This window comes from Pelophylax lessonae (genome assembly GCF_965119305.1).
Source record: "Pelophylax lessonae genome assembly, chromosome: 13".
Taxonomy (NCBI): Eukaryota; Metazoa; Chordata; class Amphibia; order Anura; family Ranidae; genus Pelophylax; species Pelophylax lessonae.
In genome coordinates, this window is record NC_138780.1 from 43749329 (window position 1) to 43775473 (window position 26145).

General features: G+C 45.7%; 1 protein-coding gene across 2 annotated transcripts in view; it reads right to left on the minus strand.

Moving 5' to 3' along the window:
- Nucleotides 1-26145, minus strand: part of LOC309569625 (NACHT, LRR and PYD domains-containing protein 3-like) — a 540899-nt gene that overhangs the window by 483560 nt on the left and 31194 nt on the right. For both annotated transcript variants that reach the window (XM_082275519.1, XM_082275518.1), the window contains exon 2: nt 11799-11970. In XM_082275519.1, the coding sequence (XP_082131645.1) occupies nt 11799-11970 (172 nt within the window). The remainder of the gene's footprint in view (nt 1-11798; nt 11971-26145) is intronic.

A 26145-nucleotide genomic window follows, 5' to 3' on the forward strand; every position in this document is an offset into this window, starting at 1 on the left:
CTGTCCACTGTTTTTTGAACTGTGGAATCAGGTACAATGTGATCTGCCTGGACAGCTAAGAGGACTGGGGACACGCGGCATCGAAAGGACAGAGTCTGTGGGGTCTGTGCCTGAAATCCCCTCAATACACCTCTCTAATGTGGAAATGCCTGTCCCTGAACGGGACTTGATAAAGAATGGTGATAATGCTCCGGGGGGAAACGCTGAGCTGGCCTCTGAGGAGGGGGAAGTCTCCCCATTACAGGTTATGTTGGGGGAGGATGACGAGGAACTCTCCCCGTTGAAGTTCCCGGTTGAGGAGGTTGAAGGGGAAACATCCTCAAGGCCGGTGCACCCAGGCCTGGATGTATCCAGGGGTGCGTTTGGCACCGCCCAATTGCGGGACCCTACCTTGGTCAATGCTCGAGAGCAGGTTTCCGTTATTGATGGGGTGCCACAACTGCCAGGTGCAGACCAAAGGTTTCCTCATTTTGGGTTGAAGGGGGACTTGTTTTAGCAAGTGTCTGAAAGCCGAGGGGAAACTGTAGAGCAGTTGCTGGTTTCCCAGCCATATAGGCGGATGCTCCTCGACCTAGCCCACAACGACGCACTGGGAGGACACCTGGGGGCGGAAAAAACAGAAGCCAGGATAACCAAAGGTTCTTCTGGCCAGGGGTGAAGGCCGAGGTTAAAAGATATTGTGCATCTTGTCCCACTTGCCAGTTTAACTGCCCCATTATCCCACTACAGAAATCCCCTGGTACCCTTACCAATCATTGCGGTGCTATTTGAGCGGATTGCCATGGATCTCGTAGGTCCCCTGGTGAAGTCAGCAAGGGGGCACCAATATATATTGGTCATCCTAGATTATGCAACTAGGTATCTAGAAGCAGTCCCTTTAAGGAAAACTTCCTCTAAGGCCATTGCTCCGGAATTATTTCAAATGTTTTCGTGAATGGAGTTCCCTAAAGAGATATTGACGGACCAGAGCACCCCTTTCATGTCAAAGGTGATGGCGGACTTGTGCAAGCTATTTCAGATTAAGCAGTTACGGGCGTCCGTCTATCGGCCACAGACTGATGGCCTAGTCGAAAGGTTTAATACAACTTTAAAGTCCATGTTAAAAAGAGTGGTCCAGAAAGAAGGGAGGGATTGGGATATGTTACTCCCCTCCCTGTTGTTTGCCATCGGGGAGGTTCCACAAGCGTCCACTGGCTTCTCGCCATTTGAGCTAGTGTTTTGGCGAAGGCCCCGGGGGTTGCTCGATCTGGTAAAGGAAACCTGGGAAAGTGAGTCCTCACTACACAACTGTGGTAGAACATATCTCCCAAATGCGGGAGAGGGTGGCTAAGGTGATGCCACTAGTAAGGAAGCACCTGCAGAAGGCTCAGGATGCCCAAAAAAGGGTATACAACCGGACGGCGAAAGTCAGACAGTTTCAAATAGGGGACCGGGTGGCTGTTCTCATACCCAAAGTGGAGAGCAAGTTCTTGGCCAAATGGCAGGGTCCATATGAGGTAGTAGAAAAAGTGGGGGAGGTGAACTACAAGGTACACCAGCCCGGGAAAAGAAAACCATACCAGATCTACTACATAAATTTGTTAAAATCATGGAAAGACAGAGAGCAGGTATCTGCTGTGGTAGGTGTCCAGTCAGGGGACACTGCAGGGATTGACCTGGTGCAGGCTGCTGCTACCCTGTCGAGGTCCCAATCCCAACAAGCAAAAGAGTTTCTGCAAAGAAATAGGGACATGTTTTCAGGGTTGCCTGGTCTCACCAATGTCATCGAGCATGACATTGTAACCGAGCCCAAGGTAAAAATCAGGTTTAAGCCTTATCGTATTCCAGAAGCTCACAGGGTGGCAGTATCAGAGGAGGTGAAAAGGATGCTTGAACTTGGGGTCATTGAAGAGTCGCAGAGCGAGTGGTCGAGTCCAATCGTGTTGGTACCTAAACCCAAAGGCACGCTTCGCTTCTGTAATGACTTTAGGAAACTTAATGAAGTCTCCCAAGTTCGATGCTTATCCCATGCCTCGTGTGGACGAGCTTATTGAGCGTATATCACCACGCTGGACTTTACAAAAGGGTACTGGCAGATTCCCCTAACTAAGAAGGCCAGGGATAAAACAGCCTTTTCTACCCCAGAAGGCCACTTCCAGTACAAGAGGATGCCATTTGGTCTTCACTCAGCTCCCGCCACATTCCAACGGGCCATGGATAAAACTTTTCGCCCACATCTACGATATGCTTCCGTCTATCTAGATGACCTAGTCATCTTCAGTGCGGATTGGGAGTCTCATCTTCCCCGGGTTAAGGCAGTGGTAGACTCCTTGAGAAGAGCAGGATTCACCATCAACCCAGAGAAGTGTGCAATCGGGATGAAGGAAGCCAAGTACCTAGGGTACATTGTGGGTAGAGGGCTGGTGAAGCCTCAAAGGAGTAAGGTAGAAGCCATACAGGACTGGCCCCATCCCTTAACCAAAAAACAAGTCGGCATAGTTGGCTACTACCGGAGGTTTGTGCCCAACTTTGCCACCGTGGCTGCACCGTTGACTGACTCGACGAAAGACAAAAAGTCAGTCATGATAAAATGGAATTCTGAGGCCGAAGAGGCCTTTCGGAAGCTTAAGACTGCGTTGTGCAAACATCCGGTACTTGTAGCTCCGGACTTTGCTAGGGATTTCATAGTGCAGACAGATGCTTCAAGTGAAGGGTTGGGGGCAGTCCTTTCTCAAGAGAACCCGTAGTTTCCCTGAGTAGGAAGCTGACGTCAGCAGAGATAAAATACGATGTGGTGGAGCGGGAGTGTCTGGCCATTAAGTGGGCCTTGGACTCTACGGTATTTTCTCCTGGGCAGAAAGTTCCGCTTGGTGTCAGACCATGCTCCGCTAACCTGGATGAGGCAGAATAAACACACCAATGCCAGGGTGACAAGATGGTTTCTTTTTTTCCAGGAGTTCAATTTTATAGTAGAGCACAAACCCGGGAGACAACATCAAAATGCTGATGCCTTTGCATGGTGTCAAATGGTGCCTCCCAACACATCCGCATTGAGGCGGGGGGGGGGATATGTACAGGACGCCAAGGTTAGGTTCTGGACGGGTGCTATATAGCACCGATTTTTGGGTTATGGTCCCTTTAAGGGAAGTGTTGAAGTACTCAGGGGGTTACCCAGGACGGGTGAGGAATTCCCGGGAATAGCCTAAAACAGGAGAGGACTGACTTGCAGTTCTCTCTGGTTTAATAGAGAAGTATTTGGGACCTGGGATTTTGGAGACCCTGAAGCGATATTCGGGTGGGAAGGGGTCTCCACCTCTGACTATGAGGATTCCAGTACACACAGCTTTAAGAACCTCCAGGAAGCAGTTCTTAAGACAGGAAGTAGTGATAGGTGTGGTGGTGAGGAGGAGTTGGTGTATGCACCTGTTTTGGAGAGCTGTGAGTTTGGCTGGAGGCTGCATGAAACAGGACTTAACAAGGACTGTTAAACCTGGGGGCAAAGACCCAACTACAAACTGTATGTGTTTTCCTTTTACTTTGTGCTGAAGATAAGCGGACTTTATTTTGTGCTTGTGTGCTGCTGGAAGCCTTATTTTTGTGTTACCTACTGAATAAAAGCCTTTTTGTTTAAAGTTTAACGGTTTTGCACTCGGTCCTGTGGAGCCACAATCCCCCCCCAAACATTACTATATATATATATATATATATATATATATATATATATATATATTTTTTTTTTTAATCCTTTCATTTAGAGAGATGTATATCTATATATATATATATATATATATATATATATATATATATATATATATATATATATATATATATATATAATCTCTATATCTGATGAATGACTAACTAGCCCAGGAAGTGACGAGGGTAGGTATTTCTGACAGAGTAGGGTTTTCTGATAGAACACCGGGCTGAAAAGAGGTGCTCCTTCCCCGAAAAAACTCCTCCAGGCACACCCACGGCCTATCCAGCAAAACCACCAGCGCGGCACCAGGCCACCCCCAGGTAGACCCCCCACAAGCCCTACTACACCACCCAGCCCTGGAGGGCACGATCATGGCCCCCCCGCCCAACGACCAAGCATCACCAGTGGTGCACCCCCCGGCCCCACATGCGGATTGCACCCTAGGCCCCAGCTTCAGGTAAGCCCGAACAGTCCCCCATGTAGGGGGGCAGGTAGGGGGGGTACGTGTGGGTAGGTAGGGGGGTGGAAAGGAGGGGTGGGTCACAACAGGACAGAGGGAACCCTGGAGTGTGAGGGTCCGACCATCCCAGAGAGAGGGCCCGCATCCACCCCAAAATCCGCCAGGGAATGGGGGGGAGGGGCGTTTACTCGCCATACTGGGAACACAGGCAGGTGCCATCTCATGACAGGACCCCATGGGACCAGAGTAGGGGGGCTGTCGACCAAATAGGAACGCTGCGACATCAGCCTAGACCCTGTCGTGTGCGTCCTGGCGAGGCGCTTAACTCGCGGGGCCAGTCCCCGTCCAGCGGGACTATGTCGTAGCCGACCCAGTGCGGAGCTAAGACTTGCACGCGCTCGCTGGCCAGACTGGGGTGACCACTGGATATGGGGGTCCAGCCTGTCGTCCAGCCCGGCATAATTGCTAGAAGATCTCACAGGAAAAACGATCCGGAGAAAAAAATACTAGCTAAAAAATATCTACATAAAAAAATTTTTTTCTATGCCAGGACCAAAGATCCCAGCAAGGAACTAGGTCCTTACTCCTGACTAGGCAGATTGAAACTGACATCCTATGCAGGAAGAGAGAGGGTATAGCCCCAGGGACTGCCCATAGGCGTAGCCAGAAATTTTTTCTGCCTATTGTCCTACTCCTGTAGGGGGTGGTATTAGCCTACTGATATGCATCAGAGGACTGTGCCTGTCAATGAACGATAGAGAAATCTTTATTTCTATCTGCTTAACAGGGAGCAGGATCTGTGAGTTAGGTCTGCTCAGTGTATTCAATGTGTGATTCATCTGGTCTTGGGGAGTGTCCCCTCTGGTCCAATGGGGAGGCACATTGGACAGTGGAGGCAACCTGGCCAATAGACACAAAGGCTTTGATACAGCCCCAGAGATTGGCACAGACTGGTTGTCTCGGTGCATTGTGGGGTGTGGTATAAAAGCCAGGAGCACATGTGATCGGGGTCTTTGCTGGTGAGCAGAGTCCCGGAAGGAGGGTGGCGGCTGCCTCCTCTTTTGCAGCAGTTGGTGTGTGGTCACAGGCAGTCGGCCTGGTGAGCCAGAGAGCAGGAGCTGAACCCAGAGGTCCAGAAGATATGACTAAGAGGAGTTGAGACACTGGAGAACCTGGAAAAACAGTATTGTGAGTACAGGGGATTGTGTCTAAGGGCCTGACTAGGAAGGGGGCCTCTCCGGAGTAGAGTAGTCAGAGGACGGGTGTCAGCTGGTGGAGTGAAAGGGGGTGCTAGGCGAGTACCCTGAAGATAAGTGCTAAGCAAGTACTTTACCTCAGATTCATCTAGTTGCAAAGTGAAACTGCGGCCTAGCCGCATCCTCAGTAGGGATGAGCTTCGAGTTCGAGTTGAAGCTAACTTCGACTCAAACATCGGTCGTTCGATTGTTCGTCGAATGATGAACAAATGTGCTTCTTCGTGGGAAATTCGAGATTCCCATAATGCACTGCACGTGCGCCGCGCATGCAGCACGTTATGTGATTGGCCAAAAAATGCACCCTGACCTTATGCTTTGGCCAATCAAATGATCTCTGCCATGATTGGACTAAAGGCAGGCTGCCTTTAGCCAATCATGGCTCAGGGGCCAAGTACATGCCCCCCACTACATAAATGCTGCCTGCGCAGCTGCAGAGTGTAGTGTGATTGTGTGGGCGAGGAGACAGAGAGAGGAACGCATGTGAGGCAGGACGAGAGTACCTTTTTTTGGAGTTTGCGTACATCCTATAAGCAGCACAGCTCATCTATAGGGCTATCGATTACATCATATCAGTGAGAGTATTGTTAATCGGTCACTTGCGTACATCTATAACCACCACAGCTCATCTATAGGGCTATTAATTACATCATCAGGTAATTGAGTATCTATTGGTCAGTTGCATATACCCTATATTGATCTGTATCAACATCATATCCAAAAGGCCGAAATGGAGAGGCCGACGCTCACAGGCCATGAAAAGTGGGCAGCCTCTCTGTCCATTTTGAAAAGTGGTGGTCACAGTCGACATAGTGCATCCTCTGCAGGCGGGGCATGCCCGTCCTTTATTTCTGGTGCTGCCCGTGCTATTCAGCCACAGCATATGGAAGAGTTGGTGGAGTGGATCAATAAACCGTTCTCATCCTCCCCGTCCTCTAAAACCCATGCTCACAGTGGTTTGCCATCCACCACAGCTGCCAAAGCGGCCCGTTCCACAGACTCCTTCTCCACACCTACTCCTTCTGTCGCCCCACCATCATGCACGGAGGAGTCACCTGAACTATTCGATCATAGTGTCAGTGACATGCTGCTGGAGGATGCGCAGCAATTTGAAAGCTGTGATGTTGGTTCGAAGGTTGATGAAGGGAATAAAGTGAGCCTAGAGAGAGGGGGTGACCATGACGGACAAGAAACCAGCAGTCATGTTGCCACAGCTGAAGCATATTGCCAAGTTTGCTCCAGTGATGAGGAGGGAGGGGATGATGAGGTCAATGATTGTACTTGGGTGCATGACAGGATAGAGGAGGAGAAGGAGGATGAGGAGGACACACAACTCCAACGAGGCAGGATGTGCTCCAGGGGCTGCCATAGCAGTAGCCAACCTATTGCGTCACAACACAGAGCTCTACAGGTGCAGGGTGCTGCAGACTCCCCGCAGACTCACAAAAGTTCATTAGTGTGGGCTTTTTTCAGAACCTGTGCAGTAGACTTCAGCATTGCTATTTGCAACATTTGTCTAAAGTGGATCAAGCATGGCCAGAACACCAGCCGCTTGGGCGCCACGAGGCATATAACGACCTGCCATACAGTCTGTTGACAACAGCACCTGAAAGAGGCACCAGATTAAAACAAGCATACATCACCTTTCTACTGATCTGTGATCTCTAACCCTACTATACCTCATGCCTTCTCAAATGCAAGCATTGAGAGGGATGATGGTATAGCAATGAGTGGCACAGAGACTTGCACCCAATCTGCTAGCAGTACACCACCGCTTGATTTGAGCAGATGGCAAATTTCCCTACCCCAGTTTTTGAACCGTAGAAAGAAATACTTTCCCAGCCATCCACATGCTCAGCATCTTAATGCTAGCTTGGTCAATATGCTAGCATTACAGTTGCTGCCTTTTTCACCTGGTAGACTCGGCTCCCTTTCACAAATTTGTGGAATGTGTGCACTGGGTAACTCTACTGGCAGCTGGGAAGGATGCAGGACAGGGTTCAGTGTTGCAGCTTGTTTTGCCACCATGACTCCAAAAAGCTGGTGCTGGTTCTGCCACATCTGGCTACTCCACAACCTCCTCCTCCATGTCCTCTTCTGCTCAATTGTCCTCTGAAGCAGCAGTACTCCCTAAGCGTTTAAGGGGCTACGCATGCAGTCAGACTAAAAGATGCCATGCTGTGCTTCAGTTGGTCTGTCTAGGGCAGTGTTGGGGAACCTTTTGTCTGCCTAAGGGCCATTTGGGTATTTATAAAATCATTTGGGGCAGGTACAAAATTATCAACTTAAAAATGTGCCTGTTATATTTGGTCAAACATTTAATTAACTCCCCCCTAATGTGATGGCTGCAAATGCTTCTCTTTGGTGAGGTGTGTGATGTTAGCTGGTATTGATGATGTTGCTACTCGAAACTGGTTTTCCAGGTTTGCCCCCCTTAATGCAGAGTGATTAGTGCCCCAATCAATGCAGAGTTATTAGTGCCCCCCTTAATGCAGAGTGATTAGTGCCCCAATCAATGCAGAGTGATTAGTGCCCCAATCAATGCAGAGTAATTAGTGCCCCCATCAATGCAGACTGATTAGTGCCTCAATCAATGCAGACTGATTAGTGCCTCAATCAATGCAGACTGATTAGTGCCTCAATCAATGCAGACTGATTAGTGCCTCAATCAATGCAGACTGATTAGTGCCCCAATCAATGCAGACTGATTAGTGCCCCCCTTAATGCAGAGTGATTCATGCCACCATTTAATGCAGAGTGATTAGTGTCCCATTTAATGCAGAGTGATTAGTGCCCCTAATCAATGCAGAGTGATTAGTGCCCCCATCAGTGCAGAGCGCATGGGGATAAGAGCGCCTCCTGATTACACACAGAGCGGGTTCTTCTTCTTACCCCGTGTGGGTGCTCTCTTATACGAAGTCACACCTCCTGGACCGACTCCTATGATAGACTTCACCACTGTGCTGTCTATCATAGGTAGGAGGCGTGACTTCGTACGACAGCGGCCACGTAGGGTAAGCAGAGGAACACGCTCTGTGTGTAATCAGGAGGCGCTCCCCCTCCACTTCCCCTCCGGTGGCAGACCAATGGCAGGGCCGGATCAGATGGCTTGCAGGCCGCATACGGCCCGCGGGCCGTAGGTTCCCCACCCCTGGTCTAGGGGCTAGGAGTCACACTGGTGCAGAGATTCTGTCAGCTCTGCAGGGGCAGGCTTAGAGATGGTTGACGCCATGACAGCTTGAGCCAGGAATGGCTGTATGCGACAATGGCACCAACCTTCTCTCCGCCCTCCGACAGGGACACTTGACACATGTTCCATGCTTGGCACATGTTCTGAATCTGGTGGTGTAGCGTTTCTTGAGCAGATACCTGGGCTTCCAAGATCTCCTAAGGCAGGCCAGAAAAGTCTGTGGCCATTTCCACTTTTCTTTCAATGCCAGTGCTCGCTTATCTGACATTCAAGGGGAATTCAACCTGCCCACCAACCGCCTTATTTGTGACATGCCCACCAGGTGTAACTCAATGTTGGCAATGCTGCAGCAGCTGCACACACAGCAGAGGGCCATCACTGAGTACCTGTGCGAGTATGGCACAAGGACAGATTTAGGGGAGCTTGGCTTTTTTTTGCCACGCCAGTGGCTTTTGATTAAGGATGCATGCATCGTCCTGTCACCATTTGAGGAGGCCACAAGGATGGTGAGCTGGGTGTCGATGCATGCATTAGTGACACTATCCTGTTAGTCTACCTGCTGGAGCACAGGCTCCGTGCAATCATGGACAGGGCACTTGAGGCAGAACAGCGGCAGGAAGAGGAGGACTTCCTTTCTTCACAAGGCCCCCTTTATGCAGATATCATTCCTGAAGGGCCACAGGAGGAAGAGGAGGAGGAGGATGAGTGTTTCGGCAGCATGGATGTAGAGGATAGCATACAGGAGTCTTTAAGGGATGGTTTTGATTCCCCAGAAACCTCAGGAGTTGTATGTGGTTGGGGAGAGGTTGCCCCTGCTGACAATGTCATCCTTAGTGACCCAGAGGACTCAGAAGCTCATGCCTCCTCCAACTCACGTTGCATGAGCTCCCTGATTCTGCAAAGCCTACAAAAGGACCCAAGGATTTGTGCTATCAAGGAGAGGGATAATGATTGGTTGGCAACCCTTCTTGATCCACGTTACAAGGGTAAAGTTGCAGAGCTAATCCTGCCTTTGCAGAGAGAGCAGAGGATGAAACATCTTGAGGATGCCTTGAAAAAAAAATTGTGTACCACCTTTCCAGATACTGGGAGGTCAACATTCTCTGTATGTTTTTCTGAGGCATCGTTCAGCCAAAGGATGAGTGTTCGAGAATGCGGCCGGTTAACCAATGCCTTTAAACAGTTCTTTTGTTCTCAGCAGCACCCAGGGCTGTTAGGTTTAAGCAACCATCACCATTATATGGTGCATGATTATCTAGGCGCAAGAGCAGACTTGGAGACCATTCCAGCTGAGCATCCACTGGGTTACTGGGTCTTGAGGATGGACCACTGGCCAGAACTTGCTCAATATGCAATCGGGCTACTGGCCTGTCCTCCTTCCAGCCTGCTTTCCAAACGGACGTTCAGTGCTGCTGGAGGTTTTGTGACGGACAAAAGAGTGCGTCTGTCCACAGACTCTGTTGACCAGCTGACTTTTATCAAAATGAACCAGTCCTGGATCAACAAGAGCTGTCAAGCCCCTGATGCTGATGTAACTGATTGAATTTGCTAGGGGTCTGCCATCCCTTGAAGACTGCATATGCTGCCTATCCTATTCCTCTACCTTGATTTTGCTAGTTTCCAACAATGTTTTTGGTTTAGGTATCTACCAACCCCCAAGGCCTAATTTTTCTGCACTTGTATGACAGGTGCATACAATTTAAATATCGTATGCCATTTTTAACAGCAGGCACCAACAACACCAAAGGCCCAATATTTTTGCACCTGTATGAGAAGTACATACAATCTCAAATTTGTATGGATTTTTTACCAGCAGGTCCCGTTCCTGCACCTAGCAAGAGTATCTGCGAGGGCTTGGTTATGGTGACCGGGCACCACCAACAGTGAAGGCCCAATTTCTGGCACCTGTATAGCACATGCAATTTCACATTTGTATGGAATTCTTACCAGTAGGTCCCGTTCCTGCACCTACCAAGAGTAACTGCGAGGGCTTGGTTACGATGTTCAGGCACCAACAACACCAAAGGCCCAATTTTTGGCACCTGTATAGCTCATGCAATTTCAAATTTGTATGGAATTCTTACCAGCAGGTCCCATTCCTGCGCCCAGCAAGAGTAACTGTGAGGGGTTGGTTACGGTGTTCCGGCACCACTAACATCAAAGGCCCAATTTTTGGAACCTGTATGACAAGTGCATGCGATTTCAAATTTGTATGGAATTTTAAGCAGCAGGGCCCATTCCTGCGCCCGGCAAGAGTAACTGCGAGAGGTTATGGTGTTCAGCCACCACCAACAACCAAGGCCCAATTTTTCTGCACCTGTATGACAAGTAAATGTGATTTGAAATTTGTATGTATATTTGTATATGACATTTTTTGCTTTAGAAATGTCATTATTGCTGCAGCAGGCTACATACATCGTAGAGATGCACTACTTTCCTGGCACATTCAGGGGACCCCCCAGGCCCGATATTTGAAGGAATTTTTAATTTGTATAGTTTCACATTATGCCTCATTAAAATAAGTAAATCACTGCTCCTTTAAAAACAATAGTTTTTAAAAACTTTTTTTCATTGCTACATGTTCCCCAGGTCAGTACCCGGACCCCCATACACTTTTTTGGGGCAATAACTTGCATTAAGCCTTCAAAATAAGGTTGTTTGATTTTCGAGATTCCAATTCTATAGACTTCAATGGGGTTTGTTTATTCAAACAAACTTTTCCTCTGTTCGCGGTGTTCTGGTGCAAACCAAACCGGGGGGGGGGGGGGGGTGTTCGGCTCATCACTAATCCTCAGATAGAAGTCCTCAGCATTGAGAATAGTTCAAGCTCTGGAGTATCCCTCCCATCCCTATTAATAATAAAAACAACCAAAACCCCTAGACTGTTCATTGACTGAGCCGGAGAGTAAAGTGTTAAGAATTTGCATGCAGTTGCTATCGGTAACCCAGGGGGATTCGAAAAGGTGAGAAATCCAGCCGCACTCAAGGGAGCAGTGCTACACTGTAATTTCACAATATCTCAGGAGATTACAGGCATCCCACCCACTGTTGCATGGATCTCAGCCGTTTTCAGAGGAAAAACTTCTTCTCTGTTCTCCCTGTGAGAACTGAAGTACTTGGCTTTATAAACCGGCTGCAGAGGAGATAATTTTCCTCTGAGAACTGAACTGAGAAAAAACTTCTCAGTTAAATGAACATATGTAAAAGTCCTGTTACCTCTCTGTGTGATCTCATCCAGAACCGCCAATAAATTAGGATGGGGATGATCTTTCTGTAGTGCATAGAGACATTCCCAGAGTCCAATCACAGCTTCTCTTCCCCGATCCTCAATATCTTGTAACAAGGTGTGCGAGAAGGAAGACGGGTCTTTTTCCATTGACAGGTATTTCTGGAAAAATATATTGTATTATTGTTCCATATCTGTAGTTACAATGTAACTTATTTTTTTAGTTAAATACATAAAAATCCTTCTGGATGCTTTGAACACTCCATACAGAAAATAAAACATTGTCACCAGCAAGTCATACCAAGCACTGCTGACACATGCCTGATTTTTGTGTGCTTTTGCTATTAGAAATAGGACACTACCAGAGCTGCAGGCAAGAAAAAGACAAGAGATATGTGTACTAATAACCATGGCTTCAATCTTTACAACGGCTGACCGTGGGAGTGTCTGCACTGGATGCTAAAGTTGTAAAGATTGAAGCCATGGTTATTAGTACACATCATATCTCTTGTCTTTTTCTTGCCTGCAGCTCTGGTAGTGTTCTATTTGTATACAGAAATAGGACACTACCAGAGCTGCAGGCAAGAAAAAGACAAGAGATATGATGTGTACTAATAACCATGGCTTCAATCTTTACAACTTTAGCATCCAGTGCAGACACTCCCACGGTCAGCCTGATGTGAAGTATCAGTTGGTATGCAGGGGATGATAGGAATTAAAAATAAGAGATTTACAGTATGTGTAATTTCACACAATACATTTTTAAAATAACTTGTTTTTCAATGAGTGGTCTAATGAGAACCTTTATTTCTGTGTAGTGCTCTTCTTGAAGAACATTACTTTGAAATGCAGGATATTGCGCATGGTTAGTTTCCTCCAATGGGTCTTCAGGCTTCTCATTTTTGTATTTTCATACTGCAGCTCTAATTCATGTTACTGCTGTTCACTTTTCTGACACCCCCTGTACATCAGAACTATTCCTCTCCAATCTGTAGGGAGGGTGAGCTTTGTTCACTGGAGAGTTCTAGCTATGGTTCAGCATAGGCTATGCCTGACCTCTGCAGAGATACCACTGCTTCCATACAGATTGCAGGGGTACTTGTCTGCAGACAAATGTGCAAAGAAAGGATGTTGTGGGGTGGCTACATCTGCTTTATAAACAAAAAACCCAGTTGTGAGAAACAACTGAACACATTGGTGGACTTTAAGGGCACATCATAAGATAGACTTGGACACAAATTTATATAAAAGAAGCATTTATTGAATTCAAAGTTAAAATCATTTGTTCATAAAAGTTGATGAACATGACCAAACAAAAGGGGGTCTTAAGCCCCGTACACACGTACCGATCGTCGGCTGACCGATCGACCGTCTTTTGTCCAGGGCTGTCGTGTCTGTTGAAAACTGCAAAAGACTGCACACGAATTTTGTCGGCCAACAACAGCCGACTGCAGAAGTGATGTCATGTGATGGTTAACTTTCCTTGTCTTTTTTCTTTTCTGAGCATGCCCAGTCTTGCAAATCTGCTGTCTGTCGGCCGAAATCTGTACTGACTGGCGAACAATCGGCCGTTCTGGTGTTGGCCAACAAAAATTTTAATGCTTGCACGACAGATTCTGTTCGGCCGAAAATGCGCTGTCGGCTGTTGGAAGCATCATATTAACTAGCCTACAATCGGCCGATCGGTCGTCTGCCGAAGATTTACGGCCGACAATCGGTACGTGTGTACGGGGCATAAGTCATCCCATATATGTATAAATAATCATGACCAAATAAATGGGCATGTATAAACACAGAAATACATATCAAGCAATGCGTGGATATGAGAACACGTCTGCTCAAAGGTTAACCGTGTCGCAGTAAGCTTCATCAGGACCAGATGCAGACAATATTATTCTTAAAATAAACAAAAAAGAACAATATTAGTGAATAATATACTGCTGTACATGCATAAAACAATCATTACAACAAATATACAAAAGATGCATATATACATATATGATTCCAATATTGGACCAACCTTCTTAAAAAAACACAAGGCAAGGAATTGGCATTGGGTGGACACAAGGAATAAATGAGGCCAAAGACACCGATAAGGGTTTACACTATCATAAGGTAAAAGAATATATGTATAGGTATAGTTATTACAATCCTATGAGAGAAAAAGGGGTATGTATCAAAGTAATATGATTATATAGGCAAAATTACCTTAGATAAATGAAAAATGAAATCGCCCTGATTTCAGTGCTACAGTGAGCCTTTTAAGTACTCACCACCATCACGGTGCACAACGTGTGTCTCTTTGGAACGCACACCATGCAGGGTGCCATTGACGCCGCTTCCGGTGATGTCATTGACCAGCTCAGGTTGGTTTACACGCATCGGTGGGATTGCACGACATGATGGGGGGTACTTAAAGGCTCACTGTAGCACTGAAATCAGGGGTGACGCATTTGAGACACATCTACCTATCTGGTCACTTCCACTGATTGTGGGCTGATTTGGTCCCTTGTTTGGGATTACCACCCTTTTTTCTATGTACATTTTTTTGCCTTTACTTACCTTTAGGTCCAGGAGTTATCCCTTATTGGTGGCTAGGTTTGTGGTCTAGGGCGAAGTTTGGGCAATCTTGTACAATGTATGGAAAAATCCTTCTACTTTTTCTCCCCCTGCTATATTTTGTGGGAAGACTTAATTTATCTATCTTACAATATAATTATATATACTTTTTGAATTTTATACTTTTTCAGATCCCATATTTGAGCCCACAGCTACCACATTGGATAGCATATCAGACTTATAATCTATGGGCCCAGACCCAGTGTGTCCGCCATTGGTCTTACACCTTCCAATGGGATATATTTATTTTTCATTTATTTAAGGTAATTTTGCCTATATAATCATATTACTTTGATACATACACCTTTTTCTCTCATAGGATTGTAATAACTATACCTATACATATATCCTTTTACCTTATGATAGCGTAAACTTTGATCGGTTTCTTTGGCCTCATTTGTTCCCTGTGTCCGCCCAAAGCCAATTCCTTGCCTTGTGTTTTTTGGAGAAGGTTGGTCCAATATTGGAATCGTATATGTACTGTATATATGCATCTTTTGTATATTTGTTGTGTTGATTGTTATATGCATGTATAGCACCATATTATTCACTAATATTGTTCTTTTTTGTTTATTTTAAGAATACTATTGTCTGCATCTGGTCCTGATGAAGCTTACTGCAAAACGTGTTGACATTTGAGCAGACATATTCTCATATCCACGCATTGCTTGATATGTATTTCTGTATTTATACATGCCCATTTATTTGGTCATGATTATTTATACATATATATGGGATGACTTAGACACCCTTTTGTTTGGTCATGTTCATCACCTTTTATGAACAAATGATTTTAACTTTCAAATCAATAAATCAATAAATGCTTCTATTATATAAATTTGTGTCCAAGTCTATCTTATGATGTGCCCTTAAAGTCCACCAATGTGTTCAGTTGTTTCTCACAACTGGGTTTTTTGTCTGTTCATTTGGATTATGGCACGCTCTTGGTAGCTCATTTTGGTTATCTGCTTTATAAACAAACGTGAACAGTAAGGCTGTGCATACATTTTATTTACAGCATTTAATAGGAAGGTCCAACTTCCAATGGTCACTTAAGATGGCCATTTATGGGGTGAATTTTGACTGGTTCATGTTGAACCAACTGAAATGCAAGCTATGGGTGGCCCCATCCGCATACTCCTGCCCAACATACTTGGATCTGAATATTAAAGTAGTCCGGAAAAAAACTGTCAACTGAACAGCAGCTGCATCCGTGTTCGGGTATCTTGATATTCATAGAGCAAACTCTCAGAATATAATAGCTAGTGTGGGGTTGCCTCCTCCATGTTATTTATCAAAGATGGGGACCTAATAGATAGACATGTGCAGAACTGAAAATTTTGTTTTGGATAGATTAAGTATGTTACAAAATTAGTTTTGTTGATTTGTTTCAGAAATCGTAAAGTTTCATTTTGTTTATTCCTTTTTAAATGAATTCCAAATTTTCAGAATGATTTGAATTTGGATTGGTCGAAAAATGATCAACTGATTCGAATTCTGTGTGAAGAATAGCTGATTGTTAAGTAGTGGACCGGATCGCTGGCCGCCCACGTCCTTAACAACCGATGACTCAGCTGTCAGCTGGCTTCCCCGCTGAGGGCTAAAATGTAAACAAAAGAATGCCGGCAATAGAAAATTCTGAAAAAAACAGTGTGGGGTGCCCCCCCAATCATAAGGGACTGGTTTGAATTTTAAGGGGAACCCCTCCAAAATCAATACCAGACCCTTATCTGAGCATGCAGTCCCGCAGGCTAGGAAAGGGTGGGTGAGCGAGCACACCCCTCTTGAATCATCCTGGGCCATATGCTCTCAACATGGGGGTGCTTTGGGGCAGGGGTTGCATGTTGATGACAACAGCCTCTTCTCCACAACTGTGGGCGGAGGTTTTGGGGGTCGGCAGAAAAGGGGGTTTATTGGAATCTGGAAGTCCCCTCTAACAAGGGAGCCCCCAGATACCAGCCTCCCCACCATGTGAATAATATGGAGTAGATAGTACCTCCACCCATTCATCAAAAAAGCGTAAATAGTGAATAAAGACAATACGTGTTTTTGACAAATCAAACAAAAACAATGTCCCTTGGGGTAGATCCACCTTCAATCACAACGGCTGCCATACCCCTGGACCCAAAAAAAAAAATCTCCAGTCTCATTGAAGGTTTAAATTCTTGATTTGCTAAGAGGGCGGAGTCACCCAATGACATCAGGGATGACCCGGCCCTTTGTGATGTCGCCAACCGAGGCATGGGTTGATGATGTCACAAGGGGGGTCACCCATTTTTTTTTTTTTCTTGTTTTTTTTTTTTTTTTTTTAGGTTGGGCGGTGCAGCGGGTTTGTGATTGACAATGGATTTACACGGGGGGGCATTGTTTTTTTTTTAAATAAAATAAAAGCTTGTGTTGTGTCTTTATTAACCTTTTATGCTTTTTTGGTGAATGGGTAGAGGTACTATGTACCCCATGCTCATTCACATAGGGGGCCAGGATCTGGGGCCTCCTTGTTAAAGGGGGCTTCCAAATTCTGATAAGCCCCCACACCCGCAGAGGAGGCCCTTGTTCCTATCAACATGGAGGCAAGGTGCTTTGGGGTGGGAGTCCAATCCTCCCCTGCCCCAAAGCACCCCCATGTTTAGGGCATGTGGCCTGGTATGGTTCAGTAGGGGTAGCACTCACTTGTCTCCTCCCTTTCCTGACCTGCCAGGCTGCATGCTCGTATAAGGGTCTGCTATTGATTTTTTTTTGGGGGGGGGGGGGCACACCATTTTTTTTATTTTGGCGTGGGGTTCCCCTAGAATTGATACCAGACTGGAAGGGCCTGGTATGGATTGCGGTGAACCCACACTGTTTATTTTATGAATTTTCTATTGCTGGAATTCTTTTGTTTACATTTCAGTTGTCAGTGGGGAAGCCCACTGGCAGCAGATGAGTCAACCATTGTTAAGAATGAGGCGGCCGACTTCCCGGCCCCGCTGCTTACCAACATGCTATTTATCAAACAGAAATTTAATCAGTCGATCATGTTTCGACTGATCCAAAATCAAATCATTCCAAAATTTGGAATTCATCAGAAAACAAATAAACAAAACAACGTTTAATGAATTTCAACAAAATTTGTTACTATTTCACGCTGAGATTAGGATACTTTTGAATCTCTGAATAACCAAAAATCTGTCTGAATTTACATTCGGACTAACACAAATTGTCTATTTATACATTTTTTACAAATCTTACATTGTATGTCCTGCTTAAAACCTTTTAAAATTCAGAGTAATGAGAAAAAGGAGATGAGTGTGATTATGTCATTTCTAACTAATTTTTAATTGGGGTTGATTTTTTTTAATTTAAGTAAATAATGAGTACCATTTAGGATGTAAATATCCAGATAAAAAGTTGAAAACGTGGAGTATGCCAACCCTCTATAAATGTACATCATATTGCTTCTAATTGTAGCACCCTATAGTGTGCAACTAGTGTAGGTTAATTTATTTTTGTGACTCATGGTAGTTGCACGATGTGTAATTGGGTCAGCTTACACTAGGTCAGGCTGAAGTGCTTTACAGAGCATGTCTCTGGTACCCCCCCCCCCCCCACACACCCGTTCTAGAAGCATGGAGAAGCTTCTGGAAGTTGGCAAGCAGAGGCCAGGAGGTCCTGATCTGCATACTTGAGGGAATCTGGCCAATCCCCAGGCAGAAGGGACTGGCAGGGTGGCTGGGTCAGCCCTTAAATATAGTGAAGCCTGAGCAGCAGGAGAGTTGGGAGGAAGATGGAGTGCTGCGGTTGCTGTCATGAGGCCTGGGAGGGGACCCTGGGTCTGGGGGTTCTGCCTCCAGACTGGTGCAGAAGAGAGGAAGCCTAAAAGAGGGTCTTGTGCAGAAGACATCCTGGCTGGCATGGAAGGATCTTGACAGTAGGAGCCCTGAAGTCTTGCCCAGTGCACCAGGAATCAAGAACAGTGTAAGTACTTCAGCACACCAAGGGGCATAGAAGGGGAAATACAGCCAGATGTAGCATGCTTTCATTGGGACAGCGTTGAGTTAAATCCCAATCCCTTGGCCTGGGGCACTCTTCAGAGCAGCCAGGTGGGCAGGTAGTCAGAGCAGCCAGGTGGACTGGCAGTATCTGCAAGTGTCAGAACTGTGTGAGGTTCTACTGAAGAGACACAATACTCCTGCATACAGTTTGGAACTTTGTGCTATTTTACTAAAGGGGACTGAGAGCTCCTGGTTCATACAGAACTTTGCCACTGATCCATAGAGACTGTGATTATACCAGAGGAACTTCAGTCCAGGATCTATTCCATTAATCATATATCGTACATATATACATTCATATTTATATACTTCCGGTTCCGGCGCCGTATGATGTGAGCGCTCCTCTCCATGGCTCCCACGGCGGGACTTACACATCTGCCTATAAAACCGACATTTTGCCTCGCTCCTCTTCCCTAGCCTCCCGGTCACCTGCATCCATCTCCCAGGCACCTGCTGACCGCTTCCCGTCGTCACGCTACATGGATCGGTTCTGTAACGCTCCTGCGTTTCATGTATGGTGTGGATTTTCAGCTGCAGAAATATTCCACTTCAGTAGTCATGTAAGAGAGATGCTGAGATACCATTCCCAACCTCAATGACTCATCATGTGTGGAAGGTCTTAATTCAGCTAGTAATACACACACTCAACAAGCTGGTTCCTAGAGTGACTTTATGTATGTAGTAACATAGTGATGAAGATTTAAGAGACAGGTTGAGTGGAGGTGGTAGGTGACAGACACTTTAAGGTAAGTCAGTAGCAGATGGATGCAGGTAGGTTTAGCAATCATGTATGGTGGCAGATGACAGAGTAGCAGGTGGACATACAAGAGAGATCAACCCAGTGCAGGAATAAGTAGCAGTAGTCTTAAGAGCTAGCAATCTAGATATGCAGATGTGATAAATAGTCTTTACTATGCAGAGCTAGATAGTGTAAGCTTAGTATAAGTTTATAGAGGGTTCCCCTGCGGGGTACTTAGCACTAATAGCAATACAGCCGAAGGTTGGTTCAGGAGGAGCGGATGATCCGGAAGCGGGATGCAGGGATCAGCGCAGCGTGGTTCCGTCAGCGAGGTATGCTTGCAAGCACGAAAGCTTCAAGCCAAGTTAGCATCCAGGTAAGGGTGTTTGAACGAACACATGTGAGTGAGAACCGGCGATTTAAATAGCCATCTAGTCCGGCGCTGAGTGATGACAGCTTCAGTCTTAAAGGTGTATGCGCACCTTTCCAAAAGAGAATGGTGGGGCGCATACACTTGTGAAAAGAGTAATTTAGGGTACCAAAGGTACCGGAACATTACAATACCCCCCCCCTTAAGGCCGGCTCCTGAAGGCCTCTGGAGCTGGTTTGTCTGGGTATCTCGCATGAAAATTGCGGATTAATCTAGGGGCATGTATGTCAGAGGTGTTTAGCCAGGTGTCGTCTTGGGGCCCATAGTTCTTCCATCTAACCAAGTACTGAAGTCTTCTTCTGTAGATACGAGAATCCAGAATCTCTTTTATCTCGTATTCTTCTCCACCTTCAACTTGTACAGGAGGCGGAGGTGGAATATTAGGCCTTATTCCGTGGTCCGGAACATGGGGCTTCAGTAGCGACACATGGAAAATGGGATGGATTTTTAGGTCTATTGGCAATGTAAGCTGTACTGCAGCTTTTCCAATAAGTTTTTTGATTTAGGAAAGGTCCCAAGAACAGAGGTCCAAGCTTTTTGCTAGGGATCTTCAGTCTTAAATTTTTTGTTGAGAGCCAAACGAGGTCCCCGATAGTGTACTGTGGAGAAGGTCTTCTGCGAAGATCATAGTACTTCTTTTGTTGACTGTGAGCGTGTGCAATGGTAGTATTTAATAAACCCAGAGAATCCTTTATTTGGGTAAGATAGTCTGAGGCTACTGGGTTGTTTGAAGGAAGGATGCGTGGTGAAAGAATAGAGGGATGAAACCCATAGTTCAAGTAGAACGGACTCTGCTTGGTTGTACTGTGGGTTGCGTTGTTGTAGGCAAATTCTGCCAGAGGGAGAAGATCCACCCAATCATCCTGTTGGTAAGAAGTGTAACAACGTAAATACTGCTCGATACATTGGTTGACTCTTTCAGTCTGTCCGTTGGTCTGCGGATGGTAAGGAGAAGTGAGCTTCCGCTCGATCCGTAGTATGTGACATAGTTCTTGCCAGAACTTAGAAATAAATTGGGATCCACGGTCAGACAGAAGAGTTTTTGGGATACCATGTAATCTAAAGACATGTTTCATCAGGAGTTCTGCCGTTTGTTTGGACGAAGGTAGTCTGCGAATAGCAATGAAATGTGCCATCTTTGTCAGATGGTCCACTGACACCAAGATGGTATTAAATCCTTTGGAAAGAGGCAATTCTACGATGAAGTCCAAGGACAAAACTTCCCATGGAGTTTGGGGTATTGGTAGACTGCATAGTAGACCGGATGGTCTCATAGTGTCAAATTTGGACCTGGCACAGACATTGCATGAAGAGACGAATTTTTGTATAGATGTTTTCATGTCAGGCCACCAGAATTGCCGGGAAATCAAATTAAGAGTCTTTGTCATACCCATATGTCCTGCCATAGGCACATCATGAGATAATTCCAAGATCTTGGTGCGTAGGGTAGGTGGTAAGTTTGTCGTTGTAGTAGAGGAAGCCTTCTGCATCAGTATTTACTTGTGGTGGGGGTGAATCCAAACTTATACCATGCAAAACCTCTTCCTTCAAGGAACGGACAACTCCAATAATGCGTTTGTGAGGTATTATAGGAACGGAAGGGATTTCAAAGTAGTTTTCTTCAGTTAGTCGTGATAGTGCATCCGCCTTTTTGTTCTTATCTGCAGGTGTGTAAGTCACTAGGAAGTTAAACCTTAGAAAGAATAGTGACCATCGTACCTGTCGGTGCGAGAGAGTTTTGCTAGTCTGAAGATATTGGAGGTTTTTATGGTCCGTGTATATTATTATTGGTAATTGGGTGCCTTCGAGTAAATGTCGCCAATTCTCCAGAGCCAATTTTATAGCAAGCAGTTCCTTTTCACCCACGGGGTAATTTATCTCAGGACTGCTTAGGGATTTAGAAAAAAAGGCGACTGGATGAAGTGGTGAAGTGTGGGTTGGTCGTTGGCAGAGTATTGCTCCTACTGCCATGTTTGACGCATCTACCTCCAGAATGTATTGGAGGGATGGGTCTGGATGGCGTAATATGGGAGCGGAAGTAAACCTTGTCTTTAACAAGTGAAAAGCTTTATTGGCTTCTTCTGACCATTTGAATGGTTTTTTTTATGCTAGTGAGCTGTGTGAGGGGTCTCACAATAGCAGAAAAGTTTTTAATGAACTTCCTGTAGAAATTTGAAAATCCCAGGAATCGCTGTAGCGCCTTGCGTGTGGTTGGTGTAGGCCAATCCTGAATGCAGGATATTTTACTCATGTCCATCTCGATTCCTGTTTTGGATATGATGTAGCCTAGAAAGAGTACCTCGTCTTTATGAAACAAGCATTTCTTCAGTTTCACATAAAGGTTATGTGCAAGCAATCTCGATAGTACAAGTCTTACATGTCTTATGTGTTCAGACAGGGATCGTGAATATATAAGTATATCGTCCAGATATACCACAACACAGACATCTAGTAAGTCTTTAAAAATATCGTTTATAAATCGTTGGAAAACTGCAGGGGCGTTGCATAGCCCGAATGGCATCACAAGATATTCGAACAATCCGTATCTGGTTCTGAATGCAGTCTTCCACTCGTCTCCATCACGGATTCGAATGAGATTGTATGCTCCTTTCAGGTCCAATTTTGAAAAATAGGTAGCTCCACGCACCTGCTCAATGAGCTCAGGGATAAGCGGTAGAGGATAGCGATCTTTTATTGTGATAGCATTCAATTTCCTGTAGTCGATGATAGGTCTGAGACTTGAGTCCTTATTGCAAACAAAAAAGAGTCCTGCTGCTGTGGAAGAAGTGGAAGGTCTAATAAAACCTTTTTCCAAATTCTCATCCAAATAGGTTTTGAGATGGGAAAGTTCATCCTGTGAAGGAGGATAAACATGACCGAACGGCAATTTGCTATTTGGGAGGAGATCAATGCTACAATCATAGTCTCGATGAGGAGGTAATGCTTGAGCATTTTTCTCAAGAAAAACCTCAGAAAGATCCTGATAACATAGTGGTGCAATCTCATCTGTCACCATAGACAGAATCTTCCCGGAAGACGGGAGGTTACACGTATCCTCGCAATAGCAAGAGAGGAAGGCCAAGGACCGTTCCTTCCAATCTATGGTTGGTTGGTGTGTGTGTAACCAGGGAAGTCCCAACACAATGGGAAAGTGGGGTGAAGGTATTAAATCGAAGGTAGTAGTCTCCCTATGAGACTCGTTAATAGTGACTAGAAGTGCTTGTGTCTGATCGGTGATTGGACCAGAGGATAACGGAACACCGGTAATAAGACTTACTGAGACAGGTTTAAGTTTAGAAATAATAGGAATTTTATTTGAAGCAGCAAAACATATATCAATATAATTTCCACAAGATCCTGTGTCAATCATGGCCTTAGTAGTAATCCTGTTCTGGTCCCACTGTAATGTCAAACAAACAAAAATGTAAGGGTTAGTGAATGAAGTTGTCAATCCCCCTAGGAGGACATGTGAACACTCACCCTTCTTTTTGTTGACTAGGGGACAGACATTTATCTTGTGATCCGGGGATGCACAGTACAAGCAGAGATTTTCATATCGTCTTTTGGCTTTTTCCATAGTTGATAGCGGTGGGCGTATGGTTCCTACCTCCATAGGAACGGGGTTAACGGCCGGAATCTGAGAGGAAACGGATAATGGCATTCCCATTTTCTCAGCCTTTCTTTCTCGTAGTCTTCTATCTATGGTAATACTGAGTTGTATTAATGCATCCAGGGTTGCATCATTCCATTCTGAATCAAGGGTCCATCTCTTGAATTCCGCGACAAAGTCTTCTACAGGCCTCCTTCCTTGTTTCAAGGATCTTAATTGAAGATCGGCAGTGCTCTGCCTATTGGGGTCATCATATAGGCTAGTGAGTTCTGCTAGGAACAAGGCATAGGAGTTGAGAAGCTGGTCGTTTTTCTCAAAAAGAGAGTCTGCCCAGGCTCGAGGATCGCCTGCTAGGTAAGAAATAATAGTACAAACCTTAATGTGATCAGTAAGGTAGGTACGAGGTTTTAGCAAAAAAAGTAACTCACATGCGTTTTTAAATTCGCGAAATTTTTTGCGATCGCCTGTAAATACCAAAGGGGGATTTATCTTGGGTTCAGGGGACTGAGCAGAGGTAAGTTGTGTCAGTCTAATTACCTGCTGCGACAGAGCCCGATTGTCTTCTTTTAATTCAGCAAGTGCGTGTATTAACGCAGTTACTTGCTGTTTTAATTGTGTCACCTGAGTGGTTATTTCTGCTGAATCCATTTGTGGGTTCGTTCAATCTGTAACGCTCCTGCGTTTCATGTATGGTGTGGATTTTCAGCTGCAGAAATATTCCACTTCAGTAGTCATGTAAGAGAGATGCTGAGATACCATTCCCAACCTCAATGACTCATCATGTGTGGAAGGTCTTAATTCAGCTAGTAAATACACACACTCAACAAGCTGGTTCCTAGAGTGACTTTATGTATGTAGTAACATAGTGATGAAGATTTAAGAGACAGGTTGAGTGGAGGTGGTAGGTGACAGACACTTTAAGGTAAGTCAGTAGCAGATGGATGCAGGTAGGTTTAGCAATCATGTATGGTGGCAGATGACAGAGTAGCAGGTGGACATACAAGAGAGATCAACCCAGTGCAGGAATAAGTAGCAGTAGTCTTAAGAGCTAGCAATCTAGATATGCAGATGTGATAAATAGTCTTTACTATGCAGAGCTAGATAGTGTAAGCTTAGTATAAGTTTATAGAGGGTTCCCCTGCGGGGTACTTAGCACTAATAGCAATACAGCCGAAGGTTGGTTCAGGAGGAGCGGATGATCCGGAAGCGGGATGCAGGGATCAGCGCAGCGTGGTTCCGCCAGCGAGGTATGCTTGCAAGCACGAAAGCTTCAAGCCAAGTTAGCATCCAGGTAAGGGTGTTTGAACGAACACATGTGAGTGAGAACCGGCGATTTAAATAGCCATCTAGTCCGGCGCTGAGTGATGACAGCTTCAGTCTTAAAGGTGTATGCGCACCTTTCCAAAAGAGAATGGTGGGGCGCATACACTTGTGAAAAGAGTAATTTAGGGTACCAAAGGTACCGGAACATTACAGGTTCCTAGAGAAAAGTGGCACGCGCGCCCCGCCGGGCACGCCACAAATCGAGGCCGCGGTCTCGGCCCTCCTTCCTGCATCCACTACATCTTCACAGATGGAAGTCTCCCTAACACCTGTCGCTCTGCATGTCTCAGGGGACCCGCACATAGACCGCATTGCACAAGCGAGTCAGTGGAAAAGGCAGTGTCTGCGGGAATGCTAAAGCTGGAAAAGCAACTTGGGGAACACACTCACAGGCTGCAAGAAGCCGAACATCGCATCTCAAATTTGGAGGATGAACTTTACCAATCTCATTCCCTAGAACAATCCCAGGAGAAAACCAACCAATTTATTCTTCAAAAATTGGAGGACCTTGAAAACCGGGCGATACGAAACAACTTATGGTTCATAGGGGTCCCAGAATCTATGGCTCCTGCTGCCATCCCTGACCTGTGCGCCAGGAAAATTCCCAGAGGCTCTAGGGCTACAAGGGACCTGCGTGGTGGAAAGGGCGCACCGTATGGGAATTTACTCTTCTGATCGCACAGCACCGCGGCCCATTATCGCCAGGTACTTGAATTACGCTGATAAATCAGCCATCCTCCAGAAATTCAGGCAATCAAAATCCTTCTAGATTGATTGTGTCAAGATCGTGATTTTCGCCGATTATTCGGTTGAAGTGGCCAAAAAGGAAATCCTTCCAGACCGTGTGCTCAAAACTGCATCATCTACAGGTCAAATTCACACTTGCATACCCGGCTGTACTTCGACTTCGATCTCCAAGTGGCGAACAGCTTTCATTTCAAGACCCAGCAGAAGCGGAGTCCTTCCTAAATTCTCTACCTGGTGCTGGTCGACACTCACCGACCCAAAACGCATCTCCGGTCCTCCGACCGTTAGTCCAGAGGAGCCCTCGCAAGGAATCCCCCAAACGCCCTAAATATTCCTCAGTGGTCAGTTCAAACCTGCCGGACTCTCGCCGATGAACACTGACCCGGGTAATGTGTGTGCTCTTGCTTTCTGGTTCTTGCTTCTTTAATGCCTTTCTAATATACATAGTTGGGGATGGGTATGTCTAATTGCCTGGTGTTTCCCCCAACTGTTTTTTCCCAAACTAGTGCTTTCTCGCACTGTTTGATGTACTGTTTTTCTATTAACAATGTTATGTGCCTTTTCCCTGCGTGTTGGCTGGGGGCGATAGACGTAGGGCCTCATATTTGTGCCTTTTTCTCTTACGTTCCCTTGAGGCTTAAGTCTCAAAGACCTCCTCTTAACCCGCCTGGGTCCACGCCCAAGGTTATGACCACCCTTCACCTTGGCACCATGCGGAAAAAAGTGAAGTTCCAAGTGATTTTTGGTATGTTCTGTTGTGTTTATTTTTCACCCCTCTTACCATGCCCCTTGCCTCTCCCCTACTGCTCTCATTCCTTGTTTTGTATCCAAATGCCCT